The sequence below is a fragment of the Aspergillus welwitschiae genome, assembly GCF_003344945.1.
Source record: "Aspergillus welwitschiae strain CBS 139.54b unplaced genomic scaffold BDQ94scaffold_9, whole genome shotgun sequence".
Taxonomy (NCBI): Eukaryota; Fungi; Ascomycota; class Eurotiomycetes; order Eurotiales; family Aspergillaceae; genus Aspergillus; species Aspergillus welwitschiae.
Window position 1 is genome coordinate 257569 of NW_020798703.1, and position 25724 is coordinate 283292.

General features: G+C 48.8%; 11 protein-coding genes across 11 annotated transcripts; 5 read left to right on the forward strand and 6 right to left on the reverse strand.

Annotated features, from left to right (window-relative positions):
* Positions 1-949: 949 nt before the first annotated feature.
* Positions 950-1591, forward strand: BDQ94DRAFT_168444 (uncharacterized protein; the record flags this gene model as incomplete). The annotated part of the gene is made up of 1 exon (XM_026771063.1): positions 950-1591. The coding sequence occupies one exon, from the start codon at positions 950-952 to the stop codon at positions 1589-1591; it is 642 nt and encodes a 213-aa protein (XP_026628445.1).
* Positions 1592-2129: 538 nt separating this feature from the next.
* On the reverse strand, positions 2130-3507 carry BDQ94DRAFT_128078 (Zn(II)2Cys6 transcription factor). Its single transcript, XM_026763900.1, has 3 exons — positions 3334-3507; positions 2815-3268; positions 2130-2758 (listed from the first exon to the last, which is right to left on the reverse strand). The coding sequence occupies exons 1-3, from the start codon at positions 3474-3476 to the stop codon at positions 2186-2188; spliced, it is 1170 nt and encodes a 389-aa protein (XP_026628446.1). The 5' UTR covers positions 3477-3507; the 3' UTR covers positions 2130-2185.
* A 444-nt stretch (positions 3508-3951) lies between these two features.
* Positions 3952-4967, reverse strand: BDQ94DRAFT_168445 (SDR family oxidoreductase; the record flags this gene model as incomplete). The annotated part of the gene is made up of 3 exons (XM_026771064.1): positions 3952-4456; positions 4522-4616; positions 4668-4967. 3 exons carry the CDS (start codon positions 4965-4967, stop codon positions 3952-3954), a joined length of 900 nt encoding a protein of 299 aa, XP_026628447.1.
* A 744-nt stretch (positions 4968-5711) lies between these two features.
* Positions 5712-6668, forward strand: BDQ94DRAFT_168446 (NmrA-like family protein; the record flags this gene model as incomplete). The annotated part of the gene is made up of 1 exon (XM_026771065.1): positions 5712-6668. The coding sequence occupies one exon, from the start codon at positions 5712-5714 to the stop codon at positions 6666-6668; it is 957 nt and encodes a 318-aa protein (XP_026628448.1).
* Positions 6669-6880: 212 nt separating this feature from the next.
* On the reverse strand, positions 6881-7999 carry BDQ94DRAFT_168447 (uncharacterized protein; the record flags this gene model as incomplete). The annotated part of the gene is made up of 2 exons (XM_026771066.1): positions 6881-7562; positions 7632-7999. The coding sequence occupies 2 exons, from the start codon at positions 7997-7999 to the stop codon at positions 6881-6883; spliced, it is 1050 nt and encodes a 349-aa protein (XP_026628449.1).
* Positions 8000-10750: 2751 nt separating this feature from the next.
* BDQ94DRAFT_186257 (uncharacterized protein) lies at positions 10751-13453 on the reverse strand (the record flags this gene model as incomplete). The annotated part of the gene is made up of 8 exons (XM_026775105.1): positions 10751-11289; positions 11357-11537; positions 11602-11751; positions 11874-12110; positions 12176-12915; positions 12990-13114; positions 13184-13306; positions 13404-13453. The coding sequence occupies 8 exons, from the start codon at positions 13451-13453 to the stop codon at positions 10751-10753; spliced, it is 2145 nt and encodes a 714-aa protein (XP_026628450.1).
* Positions 13454-14262: 809 nt separating this feature from the next.
* On the forward strand, positions 14263-15809 carry BDQ94DRAFT_158255 (flavin monoamine oxidase family protein; the record flags this gene model as incomplete). The annotated part of the gene is made up of 3 exons (XM_026768923.1): positions 14263-14583; positions 14673-14973; positions 15046-15809. The coding sequence occupies 3 exons, from the start codon at positions 14263-14265 to the stop codon at positions 15807-15809; spliced, it is 1386 nt and encodes a 461-aa protein (XP_026628451.1).
* Positions 15810-16611: 802 nt separating this feature from the next.
* BDQ94DRAFT_186258 (Zn(II)2Cys6 transcription factor) lies at positions 16612-19032 on the reverse strand (the record flags this gene model as incomplete). Its single annotated transcript, XM_026775106.1, has 4 exons — positions 16612-17333; positions 17400-18298; positions 18357-18665; positions 18719-19032. 4 exons carry the CDS (start codon positions 19030-19032, stop codon positions 16612-16614), a joined length of 2244 nt encoding a protein of 747 aa, XP_026628452.1.
* Positions 19033-19198: 166 nt separating this feature from the next.
* Positions 19199-20881, reverse strand: BDQ94DRAFT_158257 (putative MFS transporter; the record flags this gene model as incomplete). Its single annotated transcript, XM_026768924.1, has 4 exons — positions 19199-20037; positions 20098-20366; positions 20431-20652; positions 20811-20881. The coding sequence occupies 4 exons, from the start codon at positions 20879-20881 to the stop codon at positions 19199-19201; spliced, it is 1401 nt and encodes a 466-aa protein (XP_026628453.1).
* A 427-nt stretch (positions 20882-21308) lies between these two features.
* Positions 21309-22446, forward strand: BDQ94DRAFT_168451 (isocitrate lyase/PEP mutase family protein; the record flags this gene model as incomplete). The annotated part of the gene is made up of 3 exons (XM_026771067.1): positions 21309-21804; positions 21869-22350; positions 22417-22446. 3 exons carry the CDS (start codon positions 21309-21311, stop codon positions 22444-22446), a joined length of 1008 nt encoding a protein of 335 aa, XP_026628454.1.
* A 1786-nt stretch (positions 22447-24232) lies between these two features.
* Positions 24233-25121, forward strand: BDQ94DRAFT_128100 (sulfotransferase family protein; the record flags this gene model as incomplete). The annotated part of the gene is made up of 2 exons (XM_026763901.1): positions 24233-24664; positions 24757-25121. Coding segments are annotated over 2 exons (773 nt in total), but the record flags the coding sequence as incomplete, so codon positions are not given.
* Between the last annotated feature and the right edge of the window lie 603 nt (positions 25122-25724).

A 25724-nucleotide genomic window follows, 5' to 3' on the forward strand; every position in this document is an offset into this window, starting at 1 on the left:
GTGTCAGTAAAATGGCATTCGGTAATTTTGAAGACAAGTATGATGGGTATTTTTAGTTCTTCCCTGATGTGCTATCTGTTTTTGGATTTGGTATTGTTGTGAGTATAGTCCTGTGGTGAAGCTACTGTGTTTCATGCTGATTGATGCCATTCAGATATTTGGGGGCTCATGATGCGGCCCAGCAAATCGGAGAGATACAGAAATGTCAATGGGTGATTAGAAGGGCTGGCTATTTCTATGCTTGCCATATGATCGTAGTCTTTGCCCTACTCGTTCATTGTGGTGCGGCCCCCAAATGAATTCAGGAATATATACAGGATTATAAAAATGCCTCATATTATGCAGGGCAAACACTTCTGGATCCAATATATGGCCATCTATATATATAGCATAAGGGCATCATTTCTGCTAAAAGTACCTATAGAAGTCGATTGGTTTGATGATGGGAGGTACCGGATTAAAAACGTTGGTGACTTCATTCACAATTCAATAACGACAGCAAGACAATGGTTAACCACACCCTCCTAGAATTACCTGAGATCCTTACATTCAACTATGCAGAAATTTTCAGCACCGAGACTGTTGATATTAGGATTTGTCGTCGAAAAAACCTAGGTATCGACGCCTTACTGGTTTATAGATTTCCCCTACACCCCCAGTTTACTCCTGTGCTTCTACTGTTACCCCTCTCTAACTCAGAAACGTTACTATTATAAAGAGAAGTCATTGTTGCCCTATACACTTCTTCTTAACTATAGCCCTATTTCTACCCTCGACTATACCTACCTTTGACTATATCCACCTTCTAACATATCCGCCTTCGACAATGCAGACGCCCACCTCGCCGGAACACGACAAGTGCCCTCTCCTGTCACCCGTGTCTCCTGCAGCGGCCGCCCCCAAGGTCATCGGACTGTAGGGGGTGCAGGGATCTGGGAAGGCTTTTTCAATGAACGAACGGAAGCATCAGCTTGGCGAAATGCAATTTGCGTTCTTCGAGGGGTCCGAAGTCATTGTCTCTGTCACCACCGGCGGGCTGCATGCTTTTAAGAAGCTTGACGAGCCTGAGAAAGCTGAATGCCGTAAGCGAGCTACCCAGAAGATCAAGTCAACGTGCAGCGGGACCAGCAAAGTTGGAATCGTGACTGGCCATCTCAGCTTCTGGGATGAGGAAAGGTGTGACCGTCCCATGAAGGCCTGTACTCAGGACGACTTGGATACCTTCACTCATATTTTGTACCTCAACACCCCGTTGTATATAATTACGAAGCTACGAGCAAACGATACCGAGAGACTACGCCCAAGTGCGTTGGAGAGCCGCTTAAGAGGGTGGCAGCGATATGAGATTAAAGAGCTCTCTTGTCTTTGCATGAAAAACAACATTATATTCGGTCATCTTTGGCCCAACTTGAGGCATAAGCTGTCGACTTTCATTCGTGATGCTATCCGCGTCATTATTGTTGCTGGTGTGGTGCAAGACCAGGCTCTCAAAGGCGGCAGTTCAATTCGAGCTGTCGCACGTTTTATGGAACACTGGAAAAGGAACTACCGACACCGGCAATCGTTTTTCAATACGACTCAGTTGGACTGAAGGGAAGGGTCGATCATATTACTTCGAGAATACAGATCGCAAGAAATTGATTGTTAAAGGATGGACTAACGAACAGCGATGACGGATTTTGGCAGACGGCCTTTGGGTTGGTTCGGGCAAGATAGATGCGTGTGGGATGATTGGTACTTAATCTTTTCTTGGTTCCAGTTAATTGAGAAAAGCAATCACTTGAATTTATTTAATGCGGCCGATGCTTCTAACTGTGTTACAATAAGTTCTTCTAGGACATTGAGGATAACTGTAGAGGTCTGTGGCTGAAGTACTTTTGGCCTGGTCGAGACCGTGTACAGTTGAGCCACTATCAATCGCATTCCATCTTAAATAAAATACTACGAACCAGTTGAATAGTATCTATCTCATTCTAGTTTCCGGAATAGATGATTCAAAACCTAATCTAGTAACGGAGGGGCATGGATACTTGCGACCGATGCATTTTCCTGGCTACAATTCTAGGATACAGTCTTCGTAAACAACGTTCTGAGATATATGATTTCAGCAACATTGATTACTATATACTCTATTACCTTCATAATTCATAGCGGGAAGTCCGAAATTTGTTACCCGGACACCAATCTAATCCAGGGGAAATCCAGTGACAACAAGTTCCACAATGTCTGCGGAGTTTGAGATCCATTCCTGTGGCAGAGGATCATATATGCTATGGCGGTCCATATCCGCTGTAGCAGCAGATTCCCACTCATCTTTGGTTACAGCATTCCATAATGGAGAATTCTTTGGTGGCGGGAATTGTAGGTCGCATGCACGGAGCCTCCCAATTGTGGTTCCCGGCATAATTATACCCTCCTCTTTGTCTAAGATCCCGAAAGCCCTGCAGACTTTAAATAAAGCCAGATTGAATCTCTTAACGTCCTCAATACTCACCCATGAAAACCCAGGCAATATACTGTTGGAATAATGCTCCAGTATGTTTGGGTAGTAGAACATTCCTAGCTTCTTGCAGCTTATGACAAGCCTTTCTAGGAGATCGGCATCTGCTGGGGCAAGAGAAGGCTTCAGATCAATGTCGAGTTCCCCACCGCCCCTATATAGACCCGCAAATATTATGTGGAGCAATATAGCCTGATATGTCGAGATAGGCCATTTGCAGGTACTAGTTGCATCTGCTATAGAGGCATCCCATGCGTCCTGCAGTCTCCTCATTAGCGAACAGAGCTAGAGACAGGGGAGATCTGCCTACGTACAGTCTGTTGACGTATGGCCAAGCCCAAGACATTATGCAGGTCAATGGCTTTTGATTGGGCTTTTCTCTGTTTACTCATCCACAGACCAAGAACAAGCATTGACTTGACAAGCAATGGAGCCTCATGGTTGCCGAATGACCCTTGATGGACGAAAGGCCAACGGGGGTGGAATACGTTGAAATAGATGCCTATATAATGGCTTTCCTGGTCGGAATCATCTGCCTCAGGTTGGGCGGGAGGGGGTTGAAGCATCCTCGGAGGGTCTGGGGGCTCAGCCGGATGCGGTTCCGCCCGCCGCTCCAGGGAACAGTGGATTCCGCGGCGCAAGCACTTGTTACATGGCGGTCCTCCTTGGCATCGAGACTTTTGTTTTCGACAGTGGGTACACGCATGTTTGATGTCGGACATATCGTTGACTCCATGTACATTCTGCATATGGCGCCGTAACGTATCACTAGAATACCAGGATTAGCAACGTTGCTTCATATATATATAGGAAAGGCAAGAGTCCAGTTATACCTCCGCCTAAATTTCTGGGTACAAGCAGTACATTGACGAAGCTGGTGTTGAGTATGTTGCGCCTCATGGCGACGGAGATGCTCTTTGCGTTGATAGCTTGCCTTGCAGCCGGGCGCTTGGCACCAGTATGTCTTAGGAGGCATGTTGCGACTTTATTCTGCGGTTTTAGGGAGTAAAGGGACTGTACATATGGAAGGGTCATTTCTGCTGGATGGATGGACTCGGGTCCTGCCCCGATTGTCGATTAGTCAGAGTGTTAACCAAACAGGTTAGACCCAGCTTGTTGATCCCTGGCCTCTTCCCCCCAAGACCCACAGAAAGTTTCCAGCTGAATCCCTAACTGGCGTGCAGACTACGTCTGTGATTTCAACGAATGATGGCTTCTAGCAATCGTTTCAGAGTGTGTACTTATTCAGGCAGCGTTTACTAATTGGTTTATCTTTTAATAACCCTCTTCTCTAACCCAGAGGTAGAGGGCATTGCAATTCGCCTCCATCATGTTTCTACTGTTGACAGGGGGTCGCCAATGGATACACAAAGCTATATGCTAATTATCACTATTCAAAAAGAATAAATCAGAAAGTTGGCGGCTTCCACCAATTCATCCTGCATACCCTTCTAATAGACGAACACATAATCCCTGTTTTCTTTCAACAGTTTCTTTACAGCATCCTGAGGTGTGGTAGGCTTTCTTCCGAGAATCTCGCGCATCAACGGATCCGTTGTGAGTAGGGAGCCCGCTGAAATCTCGTCCCACATTGTTGCAATCATCTGAAAGTGCTCCTTCGGCTTGCCACGCGGGTTATCTGCACCGCTTAATTGCAGGTACTTCTCCCGTGGGATCACGTTAAGCTTGACCTGCCGACCAGTAGTCTCGTTTATGATGTCTACTATTTCTTTGGCAGTGATTGTTTCCTCCGGAGTGAACAGAACAATCTGATTCTCATACCCACCTCGTATCATGATGCGCGCGGTTGCTTCGCCTAGCTCTGCACGTTGAGCATATGCAACCTCTCCATCTGCTGGAAGTGTGACTGTCGTTCTGTCGGGGTACCAGTCAAGAAAAACGGTGAAGCATTCCGCGTATATACCTTCTCGGATAGAGGTAAATGTCAGACCAGACCTGATGTAGTTAGCATTGGTTGAGCCTGTCGGAATATTCATGTAGAGGTAGAAAATGCAACGTACTCTTTAAGCAGTCTTTCAGTAAGAAGATGGTCCTGCTGTACTGGAGCCTTGGAGTCGTCCGTGAACCCACCAAAGGCAAGTGAGGTATACCACACCTAGGGTTCATTAGAGTCTGATATTGCCAGTTATAGAATTGCGCTGCATACATGCTTTACTCCAGCTGTCTTAGCGGCCATTATGACCCTGGCATGCTGCTCGCTTCTGGTCGCACTACTTGTACTGATAAAGAGCAAGTTCTCGACGTCACGAAATCCGGTCTCCAGCGATTCAAGGTCATCATAGTTAACATGACGGAAGGCAATTCGTCGATCTTCAAATAGCTTCTTGTTGTTGGCGTTGGATGACGCAGCGGCAAATTCACAGGAAGCAACATTCTCAACGAAGTAGTTCAAGACCTGCTGGCCTAGGCCGCCAGTGGCGCCAGTGATGAGATACTTCAGTGTCATTTTGTCATGAGCAGGTGCGACGAGACAGCATATGTTCAGCAACCGAATATTCAATAATTGCTTGTGTATCTTCTAGGCTGTGGCTCGTTCATTTATTCTCTCCTACTAGGTTGGTAGCTCCATGACACCATCTCCACCGGCTTAGATTTATAATCGAGCCGAATTATTAATGTCGATGCAGCCTGAGGACTGAGAGGTCTATCTATTTTCGGAGAAGCGACAGTCCAAGCCGCTTTCGGCTGCTAGTAGGCATTATTGTGTATTAGTAGAGAAGATACACTGTCAACCACTTGAGCAAACTATAGGAAGCATCATGGTCATAGCAATGAATTTAGTACGCCTCCTCCAGCCTGATGCTCTGGCTACAATACCCTCGACATCAGCCCTTCTTGAGGGATTCATCGATCAGCAACTCGAGAATCAATTTTTGTGACGAAATATGCAAGCGGTGAGACTGATAATTGTGCTACAAGATAAACTGTGTCGGAAGTAACTGCTTCGACCCAAATGAAACACACAGGGTGGGAGCGCCGAAAACTCGGCCCTCCCACCTTCGGCGCCTCCACCCGATCCAAAGATGATCGCCAAGGGATGCTCACAAATGAACTTCGCAATTTCTAATCTTCATTGCAAACAATTACCTATTGTGCAATTCCTTCTGAGTATAAAGACCCCGAAGATGGAACTCGTATGTATTTTATCAACAATTTCATCAATTCACACAACTCTCACTTGACTACCATCATGGCTCCAACCATCCTCATCGTCGGCGCAACGGGCAACACCGGCCGAGCCGTAACAGAAACTCTCCCAACCCTTCTGAAAGCCAATGAGAATTTCAAGAACCATCGCGTACTTGCCCTGACAAGATCTCTCACCAGCCCTTCGGCCCAACAGCTTGCAAAAATCCCTGGCGTCGAAATCATCGAAAAGAACTGGACCGATATTACCTCCGACTGGCTCAGGGAACATGAAGTCGTCCGAGCCTTCATCGCATCTCACAATGCGCCAAATCAGTTTGCCGAGGAGTCTGCCTTTCACGTCGCCGCCCTTGGAGCCGGTGTCGAATACGTTGTGCGCATTTCCACCACCGCACCGAATGTTCGTCCGGATTATGCTGCCTACTACCCGCGCACCCACTGGGCCATTGAGGCGATGCTTGGTTCGGCAGAGTTCAGCGCTTTGAAATGGACTTCCCTTCAGCCAAACGTGTTTCTAAACTTCTACATGGCCCTCTGTGCTGAGTACATCAAGCAGTTTAAGCGGACTGGCGAACTGGGTCCGCTGAAGCTGATGGCATCCAAAGATGCCCCTGTTGCGCCTATCCACCCGGATGAAGTCGGCGTGTTCGCTGCTCATCTCCTGGCCTTGGATAATCCTAGCCCCCACAGCGGGGCAAAGTATGTCTTGAATGGACCGGAAGATATCACTGGCGAACAGCTTGTCGGCTTAGTGGAGCAACATATTGCTACGAAGGTGAAGGATGTGAAATACCAAGATCTGAGCTTTTTGGATGCGATGCTGGGCAGTCAATATGAAGGATCGGGTGAATCTATGACTGTTATAAAGTCAATCAAGTATGCACCGTTGACCATGTGGGAAGGGAAGTGCAATGCTTCGACGACTAGCAAGGAGGTTTTGGACATTGCTCCACCGAGACGGACGCCCACCGAGGTGTTGGAGGATTTGCTGAAGGCGTGAGGATCAAGGGTCAATTCTGAGACCCCGAGGCGCTACAATCAGAAAGGGGGCGGGTAGATTAGCTTTTTTTTAAAAAAAGAAAGAACATCATATTGTCATAGAATTCATATATCCAAACAGAGCACGATAGATGAATCTTCCTCCATAACTTCTAACCCAGTGATCATACTCTCCGCTCGAACTTTATGGAGAAAGAGCCTCTTACGGACCTCCTACTCGACAACAACCATCCCGTTGAGAATACTATCCAAAAAGTCCCTCTGCTCCGCCACCCACCTCCTCGTTTCCTCGACATTGAAGGGCCGTCCAGTAAGACCCCTCTCCCTTTCTCTCTTGCGCTGTGCCCGAACCCTCTCCTCCAGAACCTCCATGCGGTACTCGAAGTACTGGGGATACATCTCCTCCAGATTACTGATTCCCCGAGTGCCAGTGAGCAAAATCTCATCGCGCACCTCTGCATCCTTAGGCCGGAACGGCGTCACCATTGTGATTCTCTCCCGGCCACCAACAGCCTTCAACGCCTGGTGCTCCAAATACCGTCCCTGCATGACGACCGCGTATCCCTGCGCAGGTCCACGAACCTTCTTGATGGTGCCGTTGGGAAGCTTGATGGCGGTTTCACCGCCGACCATGGAAGTACAGTCGGAGAGCATCGTGACACAGACAAAGGGGAAGGAGTCGTAGTGCCAGGCGAAAGCCGGGGCATCGTCATCTACGGGGGGCTTGGTGGATGAGTTGCTGGCTTGGGATGCAGGCGGTTCGTCATCCTTGATGGCGACGTTGATATTTGCGATTTCGTAGTCGAAGGCTGGGATCAGGTCTATGCCGGCGATATCGGAGATTTTAGATAGAACCTCTGGAGATTTCCATACGTCGTAGGTGAATGGGGCTCGTCTATAAGGACTGTCAGTCTTCCACTGTGCTCAAGAGGAAGCTATGTTAATGGAAAACGTGCTGGCATACTTGTGTCCCATACCCCTGACCATGGTTGGGCAGAAATCGCTTGTATATTGACAATCTTTTAGCACGGGCTCGCTGAAGATCTCAGCGCGCATTTGGTTAATCGCCTCGGCCGTGAACAGGCGGAAAGGCTCGGAGATAGCGTTGGGAGAGATGCCTGCTCTGTCGAGGCCAAAGTCGGCCATTTTATGGATCTTCTCCGGGGGCTGGTAGACAAGGTGCTCGCTTGGGTCAAATTTGCGCTTCTGGGCAACCTTAGCGCCCTCGATGAGGGATTTGGGGAGCTTCTTGGTGGGGCGGGTGGCCTTCTTGGTTTTGGGTCCGGAAACCGGGGGTGGGGTGTAGGTTGAGACGAGGGCTGCTGGGGCCATTGTGTTGGTTGTGGATAGATGTTATTCCAAGTGTATAGAAATATTCGGAAGATGAATGGAAATGCTTTTTGGATGCGATTGATCGCGTTGGGCTACAGAACTGTCTCTATCTGGGATCTCATCTGAATACTTATAGATCAAAAGCAAATTTTGATATGTCAAGTCCGGGGTATGCTTGACCGGAGGGCTTAGGACCCGAGCTGTCATGGGACGTATAACATGCATGTGCTCTAGCACCAGATAGGAGATAGGATCTTCAGATGGCCAATGAACTATGCTTCTGCATGCTATTGCCGGCATCCGATGGTGGTGTTGGGAGGAAATCATGATACTATTATTCTAAGACCTGCACGTCTTACATCCCGATAATGCCGGCTGATCAATCGGAATTGCAAACCGGAGTCCAGCTGATTATTCCGCACAGATCGATTCGGATCTAGACTCATTCACTGGGCTGGCTTGGACGAATGGATTTCTGTACAGGATAGATTTTCCAAATGAAGGAAAGGATGACTGGAAGCCACAGATGCTGACAATAGGTGGAAGGCAGGCGTTGCAGATGCCTTGCCTATCACCTTCGAAGTCCCCCCTACGTCTTCAGTTCTCATGATCTATGACTGGAAGAGCGCTCCACATGGGGATAGGGCCGCACGAAGCCGATGCAGGAGGGAAATCAATGGGCTTGCCGCAGTTGCCGCCAATTGGTATTGATAGCCATCTAGTGGTAGGCGGACTGACATCCACAAGAAAGACCACGGAAAGATAGGGCCAGCGGTTCACGCGCAATCGGTAGCGGACCGAGATACCGCGTTGTTCTCCCGACGCGAGGGCTATCGATGAGCGTAGACGGTCCTAGCATTTGCAATCGCGAACACTGAAAGCATCGTCCACAATAACGACGTTGTTTCCTACTACCCTATAGTGATCCGTATATGCACTCGATCCGAGTCCTAACGCATTATGCGGACGTAACACACTCCATAATAGGCACATCCCCAAATCAGATCAGACACACTAAGTCTCAACAACCAACAATATTTCTCCTCGGATACATCTAAGATTCGCTATTATCACTCGAATGCATAACAACCATTCTGTTTTACTTAAGATACTCTTCTTCCAGGGCACCTGGAGCCCCATGACGGATGACTATAGCAGTAGATGTACCCTGAAAAGCTTGCACCTGCCATTGTACGCTCTGGATCATCAGCTTTCAGAGTAAATAAGCCATTTCCAGTAGGTTTCAACGCAATGATTGGCAAATATGAATATCAAAATACTTTCAATGAGATGCCTAGTATCTGTAGTAATTGAGAGACATCAGACAAACAATGTTCACCAAGGCCAATGAGCTTGAAAAGTCGGTCAATTTTGGCTTCAGGGTGGTTGCTAATATGCCAGATTGACAGCAAATGGGGACATATACAGCGAGTGAACAAAGCTATACTTCTCTTAGCTTTGTCATAGTGTCTCCTGATGTCTATACGAATCCTATGGCTCGAGAGCTTCAATGTCAGTATAGCAGGACCCTAATTATTGGCATAAGCCACCCTACCTTTGATGTTACTGCATCGAAAATATCTCTCGTCTAGTCTTCATACAAAATGATAAAACCAATTAAATGAAGGCTTGATCAAGTTAAGAAAGGAAAGCATCCCCTCACTCAACAGCATTGTTTCTTAACCACCCCCGTCTATACATCTGATCAAATATAGCGAAGTATTACGTGATAAAACTCACCACGAAAATCCGTAGTCAATTATCACCCAACAGTCACAATCACAAGACCGCGAACAGTTCCTATCTCTCTACCATAATCTAGACTCGAGTCTCAAGCTTTCCGAGAGCGAACAGGCGAGATTTAGCTAAAACCACCAACCCCGTGCTAGCAAAGACCCCACCAGGTTTCAAATACAGAGACCAACAGAACGTCAGATTAGTCCTCATGATACCTTGTGACCTGACACTTCTTCCTCCCCGCTTCCCCGGGAACCTCTCGTAAACTTGCATCGGATGTGTGGGTACAGATTAAACGAGATACCTCAGCTTTGAGGACAGAAGACCAATAACGATGCAACTACCTCGGGTGGTGGTTGTCTCGGCTCGGGTTCGTCGGTACTATCAAGAATCCGATGTCGAGTCTCGGGTTTGAAACCCGATGCGACTGCTTGACCCACCCAAAGTTCTGCATCCACATATATGATGTCTCAGAAACATTTTGAGATCAATATATACAGAGGCCCAAGAGAACCGACACCACGGTAGAAAGTACAATGCCACATGGTTGTACAATATCGAAGGATGGGAAATATATCTGATTTAGGAAAACCCCGATTGCGGGCAAGTTGATGTTACTAGGAATGCATCTAGTTTATTTCGGTTGCTGCGGGCCAGCCGGATGGGGAATCCGATCGGTGGAGTCGCGAACGCGAGGGATACATCGCTGGAATGCTCCAATCGGATAATAGTACGGGGGTTGTCGCTTCTGTTCAAGTACCTGCAACTACAGCGGACAAAATGAGCTGGGCGCTTAGGCTGGTACTGGGTCTACTACGGAAATCACTTTAAAGACATACTACATACTAAGCTCAATATATGAGTGGAACCAGTTGTCAGAACACTAATCAATTCTCACCGGAAGGCAGAAGACATATATAGGAAGTCACCATATGCGGGGATATATATTACATACGTAGACGCCGACCCAACCAAGGATTTAAAATGTCTTTCAATCGTGATCAACACCTGCATTCATCCATCCCATTGTGGCACTCCTGGATCTAAAACGCTACACCCCTCCGTCTGCCCAATCTGATTTACCAGCGAGAAAAACTCGTACGAGGAAATCCCGATACTGTCCAGAAAGCCGAGGCTAGAAGCTTGAGCCAGGACAGACGGAGACCCTGGCACCGAAGTTAATGGTACTGGACAAGCTGCCAAATCTCCCGGCTCCTGGGAGCGCTCGACACGGCCCGCAATCAGATAATCCGAGCCTAGCTCAGACTGCGGTGGCACCGCAGCCAAAGAAGTGGGCAGAGTAAGTGTCTCAAGTCCCCGCCTCTCGATCCGCTCTGCTACTTCCCGGAAGAGCTTTTCGAGCTGGACAAGTTCGGACTTGCGCGCTGCGGCGAGTTTGTTTCCACGCTGGATCATTTGGTCAAGAATCAAGTGTGCGTCGTTCATGCAATTTTGATTTTCGCCCTCCGTAACGTTGGGAAAGACGGCACCAGCCATGGCAATGTGCATTGCTGCGCCGTAGGTAAATTCCATGTCGAAGGGAAGGAAAACGTCTGAGTTTATTGTGTGAGGTTAACTGTCCAAGAACTTTATCGAACGCTATGGAGAGTGTAAACGCACCTAGAAGATTGTCTTCATCCATGAGTATCTGCAGCGTTTTGATTGCTGACTTGATACCCGCCCGGATCAGACCATCGGTAGGGGCCACAATGCTCTGCCAATCTTCCGGTCCGTGACCCAGCCGGTCCAGTCGCTCTTTTAGAACCGATAGCAGCAAGGGGCGTGTGGCTACTATCACACACTGTAGTTTGCAAGCCGTCAGCATATAGTAGTTTTGGTAGTTATGTGCGGACATGTATACAAACCTGGTGATATAGCAGGGTGACATGCCTCGTCCCTTTCGACATGGCGTCTACTGAATTCTGGAAATTCACTTCAATGATGCCCTCGATGTCTTGGGCTTGGCTCGCAAGGACTTGTAAGATCGATCGGGTGGTTTCGAGGAACGTCCCCAGCTGGGTTTGACTGCATTTGTATATAGCTGCCAGCGGTCAGTCGGATCTATATACTATTATGGCCTCCTTATGGGGAATTTCATACAAGAGAGGATATAAGACAGCAGATGCGACAGTCTCACTAAAAGGCCAAGCGTGGCATTGCTCTGCGTTGTTGTCCCAGGTGGGTCGAGGAGGGTGGTGATATCACTATCCTGGAGAGTCATGGACGCACCAACTGATGATGAGATATGCCGGTCCAGGACGTAAAGGGTCCACCAAAGATCCCGCGACCGGGCGACAGTCTCCGCTCCGAGCTCATCTTCAGGGAGTTGAGTATGCATACCGTCCATTTGTGCTATACGAATGGCGTGCCCAATCTGACCGAGAGAGCGATTAGCACGACGATTGTGAATAGCAATACCGTATGAGCAGACAAACTCACATAAGAGTATGCTGACGATCGATGATCGATGCAATACAGATACAGCCCTGTCAACGCGAGCACTTCAATGGCCACGAAACCGCTGCGGGACAACGTTGTCGGATCAGGCATTAGACTCACAGCCCGCACAAAGAACTTTGCCCCTGGTGGCTCTTTGTTGTCGCCACTTGAACGATAGCCCATGGGCAAAAGGAATGCATTCCCAAACGCAAGGACTAGTAGAAACTGAACGAACCATAACCGGTTATTACTTGCTTCCTTTGCCGCATCTCCACGGTAGAACTGCTGGGTATGATGCACAAAGTTGGCTTCATCGAGAAGACGGAAGTTATGGCCCAGATGAAACTTGACGGTATTAAACAGGTAGAGTGCATAGTCCATTGACGGAAGATTGCTGACGTCAGGGTGCTCATTCACCGACATGGGAGTCCAGTGGATCGGGTACAGGTCGCCGTCAAATAAATCTGGCGCGCTGCAGTGCGATACAATCTGGAGTTTCTCGGCAATCATGAGTTTCAGCCGCTCTGTGAATGACCACGTTGAGGTCGCAGCGAGCCAGGCTGATAGTTTCATCGTGTTAATCATGTTGAAGAAGGGATCAGTATTGGGGATGAGAGACGTACTCCATTTGCGCTTGGTACCATCATTCTTCTTTATCACTCGCGATGGGAGCGTAAATGGGCTTGTCCATATCGTCCTTGCCGTATACAGTTGTGTCGGGTTTTCTGCAGACGGAGAAGCTTTTCAGTTTGCAGGGGTTAGCCAAGCAAAATTGAGGGTGCATTTGCCTGTGAGGTCTCATTTGGCATCGCACCATCAATATCTGCATCCGACCCGAAGGCCGATGCTGAGGTCCGCTTGATCGACTGTCTGTCCGGCTGGATATCCGCATCCTGCCCTTGGCGCTTGCTAGCTCTACCCTGTAGCTCTCGCAGATATCTGTCCATCCTCGTAGTCCCATTGTCAGTTTGAGATGTCGCATGTCGTAGAATAAGATAACCTACGGACCTCTCAGTGACAATGACTTTGTTCACACCTTCTACAAAACGACACTCGACACGCCTGCGCTGACAGTTGGCGCATGGCTCTTCACCGGTGCATTTGATTTTGCTCGTACGGCACGCAATGCATCTGTTTTTTTGTGTTTCCAGGCTTAGCGATAGGGACGCGCAGTGCCTGATTGAAATGATTCCGGGTAACTTGCAAGGGGGAAAAGGATGAGCCTTACGCGTTTGACGTCCGCTTAAATTTCCGTGAGGTATTCCGGATATCTGCCATCGTTTAGAAGAGCCTCAAGCCCGAGAAATAAAATAGATCATGCGATCGAGACATCCGGAAAGTGCTAAGATTGAGTGATAAGCCTAGAAAATTATGGGCTATCGCCAGCTGGCGTCAACTCGAGATCTTGCTTGCCGAGCTGTGCTTAACCCCGCACTTCTCAGAAATCGTGGGGAAAGCGTTACTTATTTCGGTTAAGACACCCCCCGCTGAATTGAGTTTAAGATCGTGGAGGGCACCAAGTTGGGTTCTAGTTGTTTAGGGACCAAAGAAGTTACGAGCGCTCTAGACAGAATGTCGCACGTGATAGATCTGGAAGCCTCCATATTATCTTATCTATCATCACCCCGGAGCACTCATATGCGACCGGGGATCCTACGTCTATCGCAGCCGTAGGGCTGGCGAGAAGATCCCACCCTATTAAAGGTTTACCAAATAACCACAACAGGACCCCACTGGTTGTAGCATAGAAGATGTTTAAGACTCCAGACAATTTACGAGCAGCTTAGTGCACCTACTAGACCAGGGATCACCCCTCTCACAGGTCGCGTCTTGGATGTATGCACAGTGACGCGTGACAAGTTGGCCAGCTGGACCCCCTCGGCTCGGGTCGGGTCGAGACACCCGAGATGAATGGTGGTTCCGAGACAAGAGATAGTACTATCGTCTCCAAATGATCACTGCTATAGCACCTTCAGATCAGTTCAAGATTCTATGTCAAATAAAACACTTAATTTCCCAGGCCGATTATTGTATCTGCTGAATTCCTCCAGAATATTCCCTCCTATCCATACATCTCTACCGTCATCATGTTTGACCTCATTGTCGTAGGCGCCGGTTTCTCCGGCCTTCAAGCCGCCATTACAGCTCAACAAGCAGGACTTTCGGTCGTCGTCCTCGAGGCACGCGATCGTATTGGCGGTAAGATCTGGAGTGTTCCACTTGCCTCTGGTCGAGGGTACGCTGATTTGGGTGGTGCCTGGATCAATGTCAACCTGCAAAAGCGTGTGGGCGCATACATCGAGAAGTTTGGCCTGAAGACGGTAGAACAGCGGCTGGAAGGAAGGGCGATTATGCAGGAAGATGTGAACGAGAGGTTCGAGTTTCCCTTTGGAGTCACACCGTCTGATGTTAGTAAACCCTCTGTTCATCGCCATGGGGTGTCATGCTCTAATTTAACAATCGATAACTAATGTGTTGTTATTCGATATTGCAATAGTGGACAACAGAGGAGAAGGATAACCTGGCGAAGATTCGTGATCATATCCAAGCCGAGTCGTTGAAGCCTAGCCCACCCCGGGTTGAGGACGACAATGTCACTCTCGAGCAATACATTCGTAATCTCGGAGCTGGGCCTAAGACAATCAAGATGGTCAATCTTTGGGCGCGAGTTATGCATGGTTTGGAATCGTCCGAATACTCCGCTGCTTGGTTCATCGATTACTGCCGCTGCAACCACGGCCTTTTGGCTATCCGAGCGGATGACTCGAGTGGCGGGCAGCACCTTCGGTTCAGAGATGGTAATAGACCCAATTTACCCGAACAATACTGGAAATAACAAAGCGGATTAGACAAATACTAACATCATCCAGGTTCCCAATCACTAGCCAACGCCCTCGCATCCCTCGTCGGTCCCTCCAACATCCACCTCTCTTCCCCCATCGCCACTATCGAGGATCTATCCACGCACACAATTGTAACAACAACGACTGGCAAGTCCTTCACAGCACGCAAATGCATTCTCTCCATCCCCAGCACCATGTACAAAGAACTCAACATCCAGCCTCCACTCCCGCCGCGCGTGCAGGAAGTCACCAACGCCACCGTGCTCGGCGACTACAACAAAGCCATCGTCTGCTACGACCGACCCTGGTGGCGGGATAGTGGGCTCAACGGCTACTTCGCCTCCTACAGTGGTCCGGTAATCCTGGCTAGGGATACCTCCGTCGACGAAGTCCGGCATTACTCTCTAACCTGCTTCGTAAACGGCCAGGCGGGAAGGGAGTGGAGCAAGCTCATTCCTCATGAGCGACGAGCAGTAGTCATTAAGCAGCTGGCTAAGGTGTTCAACGCTGGCGACAACAATGACCATGAGGTGTACAAGCCGATTGAGGTCTTTGACCAGGTCTGGCAGCACGAGAGGTATAGTCGTGGGGCGCTGGCGCCGATTACTGCACTGGGCCATATGACGCAGTTCGCGGATGTTTATGGCAAGCCTGTGGGTAACTTACATTTTGTCGGAACTGAGTATAGTAATGAGTGGAGGGGATATATGGAGGGAGCCCTGTGTTCTGGAGAGGTTGGTGCCGCAGAGGTTGTGAAGGCTTTGAGTGGAAGGGGAAAGGCGAGTCTGTAAGCGTCCCAAAAGCTGCAGTAGGCAGGTTAATGCGATAGACGGTGATTGGATGTTACTAGAAGCCTTGTAAATGGATGAGATGTTGAATTCAGAGTCTAGGAAATTTACCAGGACCGGCTGAGTGACAACTATGCGAAATGTAGCGTAATTATGTCTGGCGGAGGGAACGAAAAATCACTTCTACTCAGCCGCGTCTTTTTTTCTCCAACTTTGGACATGATTTTGCTTTTCATATGAGCATTCGCCCTGTAAAATTGTATTGATATTGACCCAAGAAAGGAGAGTCGATGTAATTCCTCCAAGGACTTGGCCCCTTCTGTGTGTAGCACGATTACATTTCTCTATGGCAAGCAATACTTCTTTGCTATCCAAGGGCTTCTTGACAACCGACAGCCACAACGTCTCCTGTGATCAAGTCTATCCTGGCATACTCAGCAGCCTACTTGAAGATACATATGTTATCTTATCGTTTCCTAAACAATCGCTAATACGACACCACGAGCTGATTACCCAGAGCACGAAGCCTTGAGTAACCCCCCTTGGCCGTCAGAAACCCAACGTCTTCTAACGCCGGACAAGGTGTTAAAATGCCGAGCCTTTGCCAGAGAATCATCTGTTATGGACGGGAAGGAACCTTATCATCATAACTTGGAAATTCAAGCTCAGTACATAGGGAGGTTATTGCGCATAATGTCCCATAATTTCAACGGCCGTGGAAGGGAAAGAATTAGTGAATGTAGTGAACAGATCTCTAGGAGACTAGGTCATTCACTGTGTGTTGCTAAATGAGATGAGCCGGTGATCAAGGCGGCAGATTCCATAAGAAATCAAGCCCTGTATCAATAGTATCAGGCATAACTCCTAAATCCCCAATTAAGGACCCAAAGGGCGCCATGGAACTGTCGAAGGGAAGAGAGAGCCACTGGTCGTCGCTCAAAAGGTCAAGACCGTCATAATCCAGGCCCTGTACGGCAGGACTCGTACTATCAGTTCTTATAGGTAAGGCCTCTGTATTCGGATCTCCCATATAATGCTGGCTGCTGGTGCCCTTGCCCTGCGCTGTTCTGGGACTCTCGTCGAAGGGCGATGCATCAAGGAGACTTTTCCGGAGACGGGCTACCACAATTTCCAGAAGCTTTGCATAGCGACCACCTAGGTGAAGCTCATCCTCGGCTAATACCTCCTGTAACTTTGCGATCGTTGACTCTAGTGCTTCAAGAGCTAGACAATGTCGCACACGGGTGGTCCCTAGAGCCAAAGCCTTGAGAAGGAATATCGAACTACTAGCCATTCGGAAAAAGAGGCGAACGGGCATATACTGCAATAGCCCACTTTGGCTCAAGCTAGATATTCTATTGAGGATCTGGGTGCAGCCCTCAAGCACAGCATCCGTGTATCCGCAGGGAGCAGTGTTGTCTTGCGAAGACTGATGATCGAGCCTGTGCTGCATGCCGATGGAGTTTAGTATGGTGTATACATGTTGGTAATCGATGAAGAGAGTGTCATTGAAGCTTTGCTGTTCTACTATAGACATGTTAGTACAGCGCGTTACCAAGTAAGTGATCGCGATCGCGAACTAAACGAGCATACCGCTGATGGCCTCGAAGCTGGATCGCCATTCGGAGAGCTCTTGACTTTCCTCATTGATCAAAGAGCTGACTGAGGCATCGGCTCTAGCCTCCTTCAAGATGGCGGCATAACTAGACGTTATTGACCTGAAGATATGCATGAGGCGTACCCATAGCTCCATAGGAGTCCACCATTTGGCGTCTGCAGTCAGGAGACTGCTCGGTGAGCTAGAGCCCAAGGAAATGAGCGAGTCACACCCAATTCGTGTAGATGCAATATTTGAAAAGATCAGTAGCAGACAGGGAAGTCGTTGTCGCCTCAGTTCCAGATTTTCAAGATATATTCTGCTATCTGATCGAGTTTGATTCTCTGCTAGTGCCAAGGTTGAATTATCTTTGAACACGCCCAACTCATGGGCAAGAGCAACGGCCGCACTGAGTATCATCCAGGACATACGCTCGAGACGCTTCGTCGGCTCAATAACTTCTTGTTGCCACTGAACTGAGACAGAGGGCTCATGCTCGCTGTCTAGCTGTGGGTCGCGCACATCCGGGTTTGTCAAGATCAGATCCGAGTCCCAACCATCGCTTTCTGGGGGAAAATGTAACGACTTGGGATACCATTCACAGAGTAACAATAATGCCTCGATTGTTCCTAGGGTTCGTGTCTTGGCTTTGGAAATTTTTTCCTGCCCGAGCATGACTCGCAGCAAGAGATGCTGGCAGTGCTGGCTGAGACGGTGATGGATAAACGAGGATCGTACTCGCCCAGCCCGACCGGGAAGAATGTGGTAGCGTGAGGCCAGGAGGAGGATTGTGCAACAGAGGAAGGGCTCTTGAGTCACAAGCCAGAATTGGTTTGAGATAGTAGCATAGAAATCTGTCAGGATTGGCGAAAGTGGACTGAGATGAGTGAAGAACCTGTTCATTTTCAAGCTGTCAGGATACAAAGTCTGTCTCTTTGAGGAGGGCGACATACCATTCTATCAAAGATATGGCCTCCTGAGCTGTAAACCACCCCATCCGAACGAAGCGGCAGGCATTCCACACGCGAAGAGCGTCTGGGTAGTTGCTCTCATTGTCCTCAATGCTCGAGCATTGCGGTGCAGCGACTTCGATAGAAGGTTGGGATGGTGCCGCCGCTTTGAATAGCAATCTCATGGCATCCTGTTCGTTCGACACCACCGTCTCCAACATGGACGGTGAAAATTCATTCCCAGTATTAGTTTGTTCGAGATGCAAATTATTATCGACTCTCAGGTTGTCATCCTTTCGCGTCTCATTTGTACTATTCGGATTAGCGACTACTCCCCAGGGGGTATTTGTCAAGACGGGACCCACGGTGGACTATGTGCTCCGTCCATATCATGGCCCCCTCTCATACTGAGTGCTGGACTAGAAGGGGCATTAGGAGTGGCTGATGGTAAACATGTATTTTCTTTATGTCCTCTAGAGGTGCCTCGCGACCAGGGTTGTTTGCTATTAAACATACACCGGATGCCCTTCTTCTCGCACCTTTCGCATGACGTTCCATTGTCACTGCGTCTGCATTTAGTCTTGCGCTTCGCGCAAGCTATGCAAGCTTGATATGTTCTCTGATATTGGTACTGGCTTACTGCTCGGCTGCGAGAGGGTCTGGTGGGTTTGCGTTCCATGATGCCGGGATAGGAGAGGATGTTGGAGGAGAAAAGGAAGCCGCAGCTCGGCAATTGCCAAATACCCGCCAGTTTTATATTGCACTAAACCTGATTTCGGGTGTTCTTGCCCCACGCCACTCAACTGAAGGTTTAGCAGACTAGTTACAGCACCTGCTCTTCACTACTAAGTGATATACCGAAAATTAGGATCATCGTCCCCAGCCTCCGTCACATCAATAGCATGCTCCCTACTAACCCGACCATACAACCGGTTTCGTCGAGCATTTTCGAGTCTCAATTTGCAGTGCAGCACGGCGCCAAGAACCACCACCAGGCCCGTCAAACCTGCGCCCGCAGCACACCCACGTGTATAATTGGGGGCATCAGTTGCAGGAAATAATGAGCTGCTGACGAAGCTGGAGCACTGCCCGAAGATTGCTAGAATTGCCATCCCCGCTCCTCGTTTACTGTCGCCGCCCTGGTTATTCAGTAACCAGGTGATGTTAATCGCCAGAGACGGAAACACTCCACATGTAGCTAGCCAAATCCCGGCATATCGTACCCCATCTGCGTTAGCATCATGTACACAGGCCAGCATCAAGTAACCAATCAGTCCAATCGTCGAGAAGCCTACTACTACTAAGCCTCGGTTGCCCAAACGGTCCGACAGGAAGGCGGCTGCCAGACAGCACACGAAAGAACCCAGATAGGGAGGAGCTGTGAGGCCCTGAGCGTGGACGGAAACGTAGCCCATATCTTCAATGAGAGTGGGCAGGAAGTTGGACAGACCCGCAAAAGAATAATTGCAACAGAAATGTATGATCATGTGCACGTAGTTCTTATAGTCTCGGAGGCCACTCCAGACTTGCTTCCAATGCACGCGGTCTTTCGCTGTGCGGTCTTGTGCTGTCAAGCGCCCAACTGCATCTCTTTGTTGCTGATCATCCAAGAACCAGGCCGACCCGGGGCTATCGGGAAGGAAGAAGAAGACCACGATGGATATTATGACGGTGGGTGCACCCTCTACATTGAAACGCAATTTCTTAGAATCAAGAGAAACGGGTAAGAGGTAGAAACACTCACCGATGAGGAACAGATATTGCCATGGCTCGAGTCCGTTTCGGATCTGGGTAATACCATACGCCAATGCAGACGCAAAGCAGTTCGCGATTGGAGACATACCCAGAAGCACGGAGACGCGGAGCCCAAGTTCATGCCGTTGGTAGAATAGGGAAAGGAAATAAGGCGCCCCAGCGCCGAAGCTAGCTTCGAAAATGCCCAACAGGCACCGACACACGATAAGTTCGCCGAGATTATGGACGGCGCCGCTACACATGGCAGCGGCACCCCAGCTGTATTCAAACAATACTTTAGCCTCTGCTGTATGACCATGAACTGATATAGGGGACTGCTCACCAAATGCACAACACTGCCACATAGTAATGTGCGGGAAATAGTCTCCATAGAAGGTTGGTCCACTCGAAGACAGTATAACACAGATAAAAGCTGTTCAGAACCCAAGACCAGTCCGAATCATTGAGATGCAGACTCTCTTGGAGTCCGGCAATCTTGGCGTTGCCGATGTTGCCTTCAAAAGAGAATGAGCAATGTGAAGTCTGTCCATGGGGACATGGTACACTTACCGCGATCCAAGTATGACAAAATATATAAGACGCAAAGGAGAGGCAACAAGTGTCGATCAAACTGAACACAACTGAGCTTCACTCTGTTCATAGTAGATGTAGATATGGATGGCCTACCTTATGAACGATTGACTTTTGTTGTTCTAGACTGACTTCAACCCTTTGAGGCGAATTGTCCATGCAATCCGGATCCACTCCCTCAACGTGCTGACTATGTGGGACATCGATAGGTTTAGAAAATTGACTCATACTTTGTACATTTGTTCATAAAAGGTAGGGTTGCTTGTAGTTTCTCCATTCCAAAGTTCATGTTGTGTTCAATGGCCCCTTTTATAGGACCACGGTGCTATACTACGATGAAGAAAGAGGGCCTGCATGGACTTCCCCGCAAGCTTGGGCCTACCAGGTCAATAGATTGCGTTTCCCCACGGGGTTTATGCACTAAACGAGGAAATGATACTCTTATTCACAACTGCCGACAGTGCGGAGCGGGGTTACGGATATTGCCAAATACCCGAAACTTGAAATATCCGCGGGGAATTGAGGGCTTCATAAAGTATCAAGTGTGCACCCACGTTCGTCTCGAGCCCAATCCACTTGCAACTGAAGTCTCTTGCCCTACTTCAAATAAATACAAACTTATTCTCGAATATGTCTGCCAGCGAAGTGCCTTACCCCTTCCAGTTCGACTCCCTGCGGACACATGAACCAGGTGTTGGACCACAGGACGGCACCACCCAGGATGTGACCGTCAAACTTCCCAACGTGCGCGGCCGAATCCCATCATTGCAAGCCTCTCGACTCCGTACGATGATGCTCGAGGCACATGGAGACCCAAACAAGATCCTTGCACACGCCTGCTCCTATGACGGTCTTTCCTCCCGCTTGGTCGAGGAGGCCGGGTTTCCCATGGTCTTCCTTGCGGGTTACGCGGTTGCCAGCTCCTATGGCCTCCCCGATACCGGCTACATTGCCATGGCAGAGATGTGCGACAAGATTCGTGATGCCGTGCGACAAGTTTCTGTTCCCGTTATGGCGGATGGTGACACGGGCTATGGCAGTCCGCTGAATGTTAAGCGAACAGTGGAGAGCTTTGCCGCTGCTGGTGCGGCTGGCGTTATGATTGAAGACCAACAATGGCCTAAACGTATGTCTGGCATTGCTTTCTTATCCTCACATGACCTTTCTGATGCTGACTCGGAATCAATTAGGGTGCGGCCACACCAAAGGCAAAAGCGTAGTATCGCGCGAGGAAGCCTTCGCTCGGATCAAAGCCGCTTGCGACGCACGTAATCAAGGCCTAGATATTTTTATTTTGGCGCGGACTGACGCTCTCATTCACGGGTGGGACGAAGCCATGTCCCGAGCACACGAGTTCCGCCGTCTCGGTGTCGATGCAGTCTTCGTTGAAGCTTTACCTGACCGCGAGGCCATGAAACGCTGTGTGCAGGAAGTAGGAATCCCCACATTTGCTAATATTATTGAAGGAGGAAAGACCGAAAATCTGTCCGCTAAGGACCTCGCAGAGTTGGGTTTCTGCGCTGTGGCGTATCCGTGGACGTTGGTCGCTGCGCATTTACGTGGGCTGCGCGAAGCCCTTGATGGGTTGAAGCGGAGCATGACTGTTGGAGCGCCACCGATGATCCTGACATATGATCAAGTCTGCGAAGGTGTCGGGTTTAATAAATATTGGGTGAGCGTTCTCATCCATCCTTCTTCGCTTCAGGTGACTTGTGCTAATAACTGCTGATATTCACAGAACCTGGAGGAGAGATATAAATACGAGTGAGCATGGGGGGTTTCTCGTGGAGGTCAGATCATATCAAACCTTGTGATGAATGATTGTAGTTATAGTGTCTCAAGGCGTCGAGCAATACAAGACATATATGAATAAGGACGGAAATTCCTCGAGAGTCAACTCGGCATCTTTGACCCGGTGGAGCCAACCTACCGTTCCATTTTGGATATCCTACTCAACACAACCTCCTTTTGGTGGCCAAGCGAAATTCTGCAGGACCGTTGCATCGTTATATCCTCTCCAGCTTTTTATATCGAGGTCTAGTTGTATGACGACGAACGAATACACACTGATATATACCAGTCATCCCTAAAATCGGGATATTCATCGCAGACCTGGATGAAGCGACCAGACAACATCACAAGTTTGACGAGTGCTGGATTATAACCGAGTTAAAACATGGCTTCGCGGCTGCGCGACGTGATATCAAACCATCGATCCCCCCGGATGAAACTGTAGATGCGCGCCATTGTATACAATGTTTCCGCTACGACAAACCTGTCAGCCTCTGAACTCTGTCGATTATAATTAGGCGTAATTGTAAGGAAAGTAACGGCTAGCTAGCAAGCACTACTTTAGAATGGGGCAGTGTTGACACTAGAAAACTGAGCGGTGGTTGGGCGTTTGAACTAGCAGGGTTGGATAAGATACTATATTAGTCTTGGACTGGTCTCGAAATTAGTAGCACGGACCTCGTAGGTCCATTGCTTGATTTGTGAGTCAACGCCAGCAGCCTAGTCAAGATCTACTAGTAATCTTCCCAACTTGTCAAGATGCGAGGCTGGCAGTCTCTTTTACCTAGATCCGCATGAGTTGTTCGTTTATCGGCGGTGCTTTGCTTGGTAATGTCAGGCAACGCAACGGGCGCCGAAATTAGACAAGGTGAACGAAGAATGCTGGTTTTTGGGCTGCTTAATTTCTCGACCCTAGCAATAATTGCGTATGGTGGTTAGTTACCTTGATAACGGGGATTGAGAATTGTAATTGGTTATAGTGATATATGTGTGTTCATCTCGCTGCTCCTTACAGTGTTGCAGAGCGCCTGACACTGGAGGGGAAAAGATGGGTGAGATTATGCCTGATTACCATGAACCGTGGTAGAGCCCCTTTGATCTAGACCTTCATATCGAAGGCAAGCCGGCCATGTAGCTGGCCCTATCGATTCATACCCGTGAATGGGTTATGGAAGAAATCCAAGCGCTGGGAGCTGTTACGACGCCTTGGACAGAGGAGCTATCGGGAAGTCTTAATAATAGTCACGAAAATAGGGGCTCCGTTGTTTAAGACACAAAATATAGATAAGGGCAACTGAGTAGGACGCACAGGCAATAAATGATTACAGAAATGTAGTTTTGCCATTAGTAATTTAATAGATCTATACTACCAAGCTGATCTAGCCCCAAGGTTCTTTGTTTCTAGCGTACTACCCGCCTGCCCGTCCAACAGTCAACTAAACAAACTAGTATCCAGCTAGTAATAATAATATTTCTGATGTTAGCACTAACTTATCGTAGCTAACCGACACCCAGTAAATGTCTCCTGAGCTAATCTCTAATCAGAACCGAGTCAAATCGCTCTCAAAGGATCCACCCGCATCGCCAGGCAAATACAGCCTTAGCACATAAATAGGCTGCGGCACACACACCACTCTCACACAATGCGTAACGTCCACCCGCGCCTACCTTTCCCTTTTAAAGAACCCTAACATCCCTTCTCACTACCCTCAGTTCCACATCTCCAGTCAACCATTGCGCACTAGCCCGCCTCCACATCACCACAATGGGCCAACAACCATCCGCACCCCGTCCAGGCACGCAGCTCCAAGTGATCGGCGGGGGCCTCTCCCGCACAGGAACTGCCTCTTTCAGCGCCGCCCTGGAGATCCTCCTCGACGGGCCCATCTATCACGGCGGCACCCAAACCACCATGGGTCCGCCCATCGAGATGAAATCCTGGATCGAGATCCTGCGCGTCTGGCTCGCCGGCGACCGCTCCACAGCTCTTTCTCTCATGCGGCGTCGCACCGAGGGCTACGCCGCCATCACAGACTCGCCTGCCTCGCACTTCGTCCCGGAACTAATCGAGCTGTATCCTGAGGCCAAAGTCATTGTGACCGTGCGCGACAGAGATGCATGGGTTAAAAGCATGGCGCAGATCAGCTCGTTGGCTACGATGTGGTTTTTGAGGGGGGTGTTGTTGCCGTTGCCTGGTATGTATTTTACACAGTATTTTTCAACTACGGGAACACGAAAACATGCGATTGATCGGAACGTTTTCTGACAAGAGTACCTTGATGTTAAGGAATGCGCCACTTCGTCACATACATCGAATGTCTCCAAGCACAGTGGGACACTCGCTACGATGGCTGTCGAGATAATACTTGGATTTATGATCGTCATATTGAGTGGTTGAAGGAGGTTGTTCCCGCTGATCGTTTGGTTTTCTTTAATGTCAAGGAAGGCTGGGAGCCGCTTTGTCGCGCGCTGGGGAAGGAGGTTCCTAAGGATATTCCGTTTCCGAGAGTTAACGACTCCCAGGCAATCAACCGGGTGGCTGAGTATCATATCAAGCGTGGGTTGCTGCGTTGGGCAGTGGCTTTTGCTGTTGTGGGTGTGCTTGGGGGATGGTGGTTTTTGGGGTGATGCCTTGTGAGGTTTGTTGTGAATGTGAAGTATATGCGTAATAAATGTAGTAGTATGAAATTGTTGATGGAATAAAATAGAAGGCCGTCGTCGACTTGTTAGCAGCAAATTGTTCGGTGTTGGAGGCCTTCCCACAGGTTATGAAATTTCGCTGACCTTGAACGTGCCGAGATCCGGATCTAAGCACATGAATATCAAGGAAAATCGAGATAAGCCGCTTATGGCCTGAAGTTGAATTATCAATTCATAAAATGGGGTCCCTGAATATTAGGGACTGCCAACATGGATAGGTCCGATGGCCTACCCAAGATATCCCAACCTACTGTGGCTGTGTAGTTGGAGCATTGGGCTTTACTAGCAGCGCATAACGCCAGTATACGCAGACAACCATCGTGTTTCTAGCCAGATGCCGATATGGTCACTTTGTTCTTCCTGAGCCAGTCAATGCTTGCGGTCCGCAGTAATAGTATATCTAACTCTACTAGCTACAGGCTTTCAATATATATGTTAGTTTAATAGCTCATAAGACAATTTGGTAAGTGAAAGCGAGGCTTTATCTCGTCTAACGAAATGCTCTATTATTACTTAGAGCCCACATACCAGAGGGAGAGAGAGGAGTGAAGGAGT

Coding starts and splice junctions, on each gene's coding strand:
- BDQ94DRAFT_128078 (XM_026763900.1), bottom strand. CDS start 3,476: ATGCCTCCTAAGACATACTGGTGCCAAGCGCCCGGCTGCAAGGCAAGC. Junction 3,269..3,333: donor ACCCAGAAATTTAGGCGGAG/GTATAACTGGAC, acceptor CTGGTATTCTAG/TGATACGTTACGGCGCCATA. Junction 2,759..2,814: donor TGGCCATACGTCAACAGACT/GTACGTAGGCAG, acceptor AGGAGACTGCAG/GACGCATGGGATGCCTCTAT.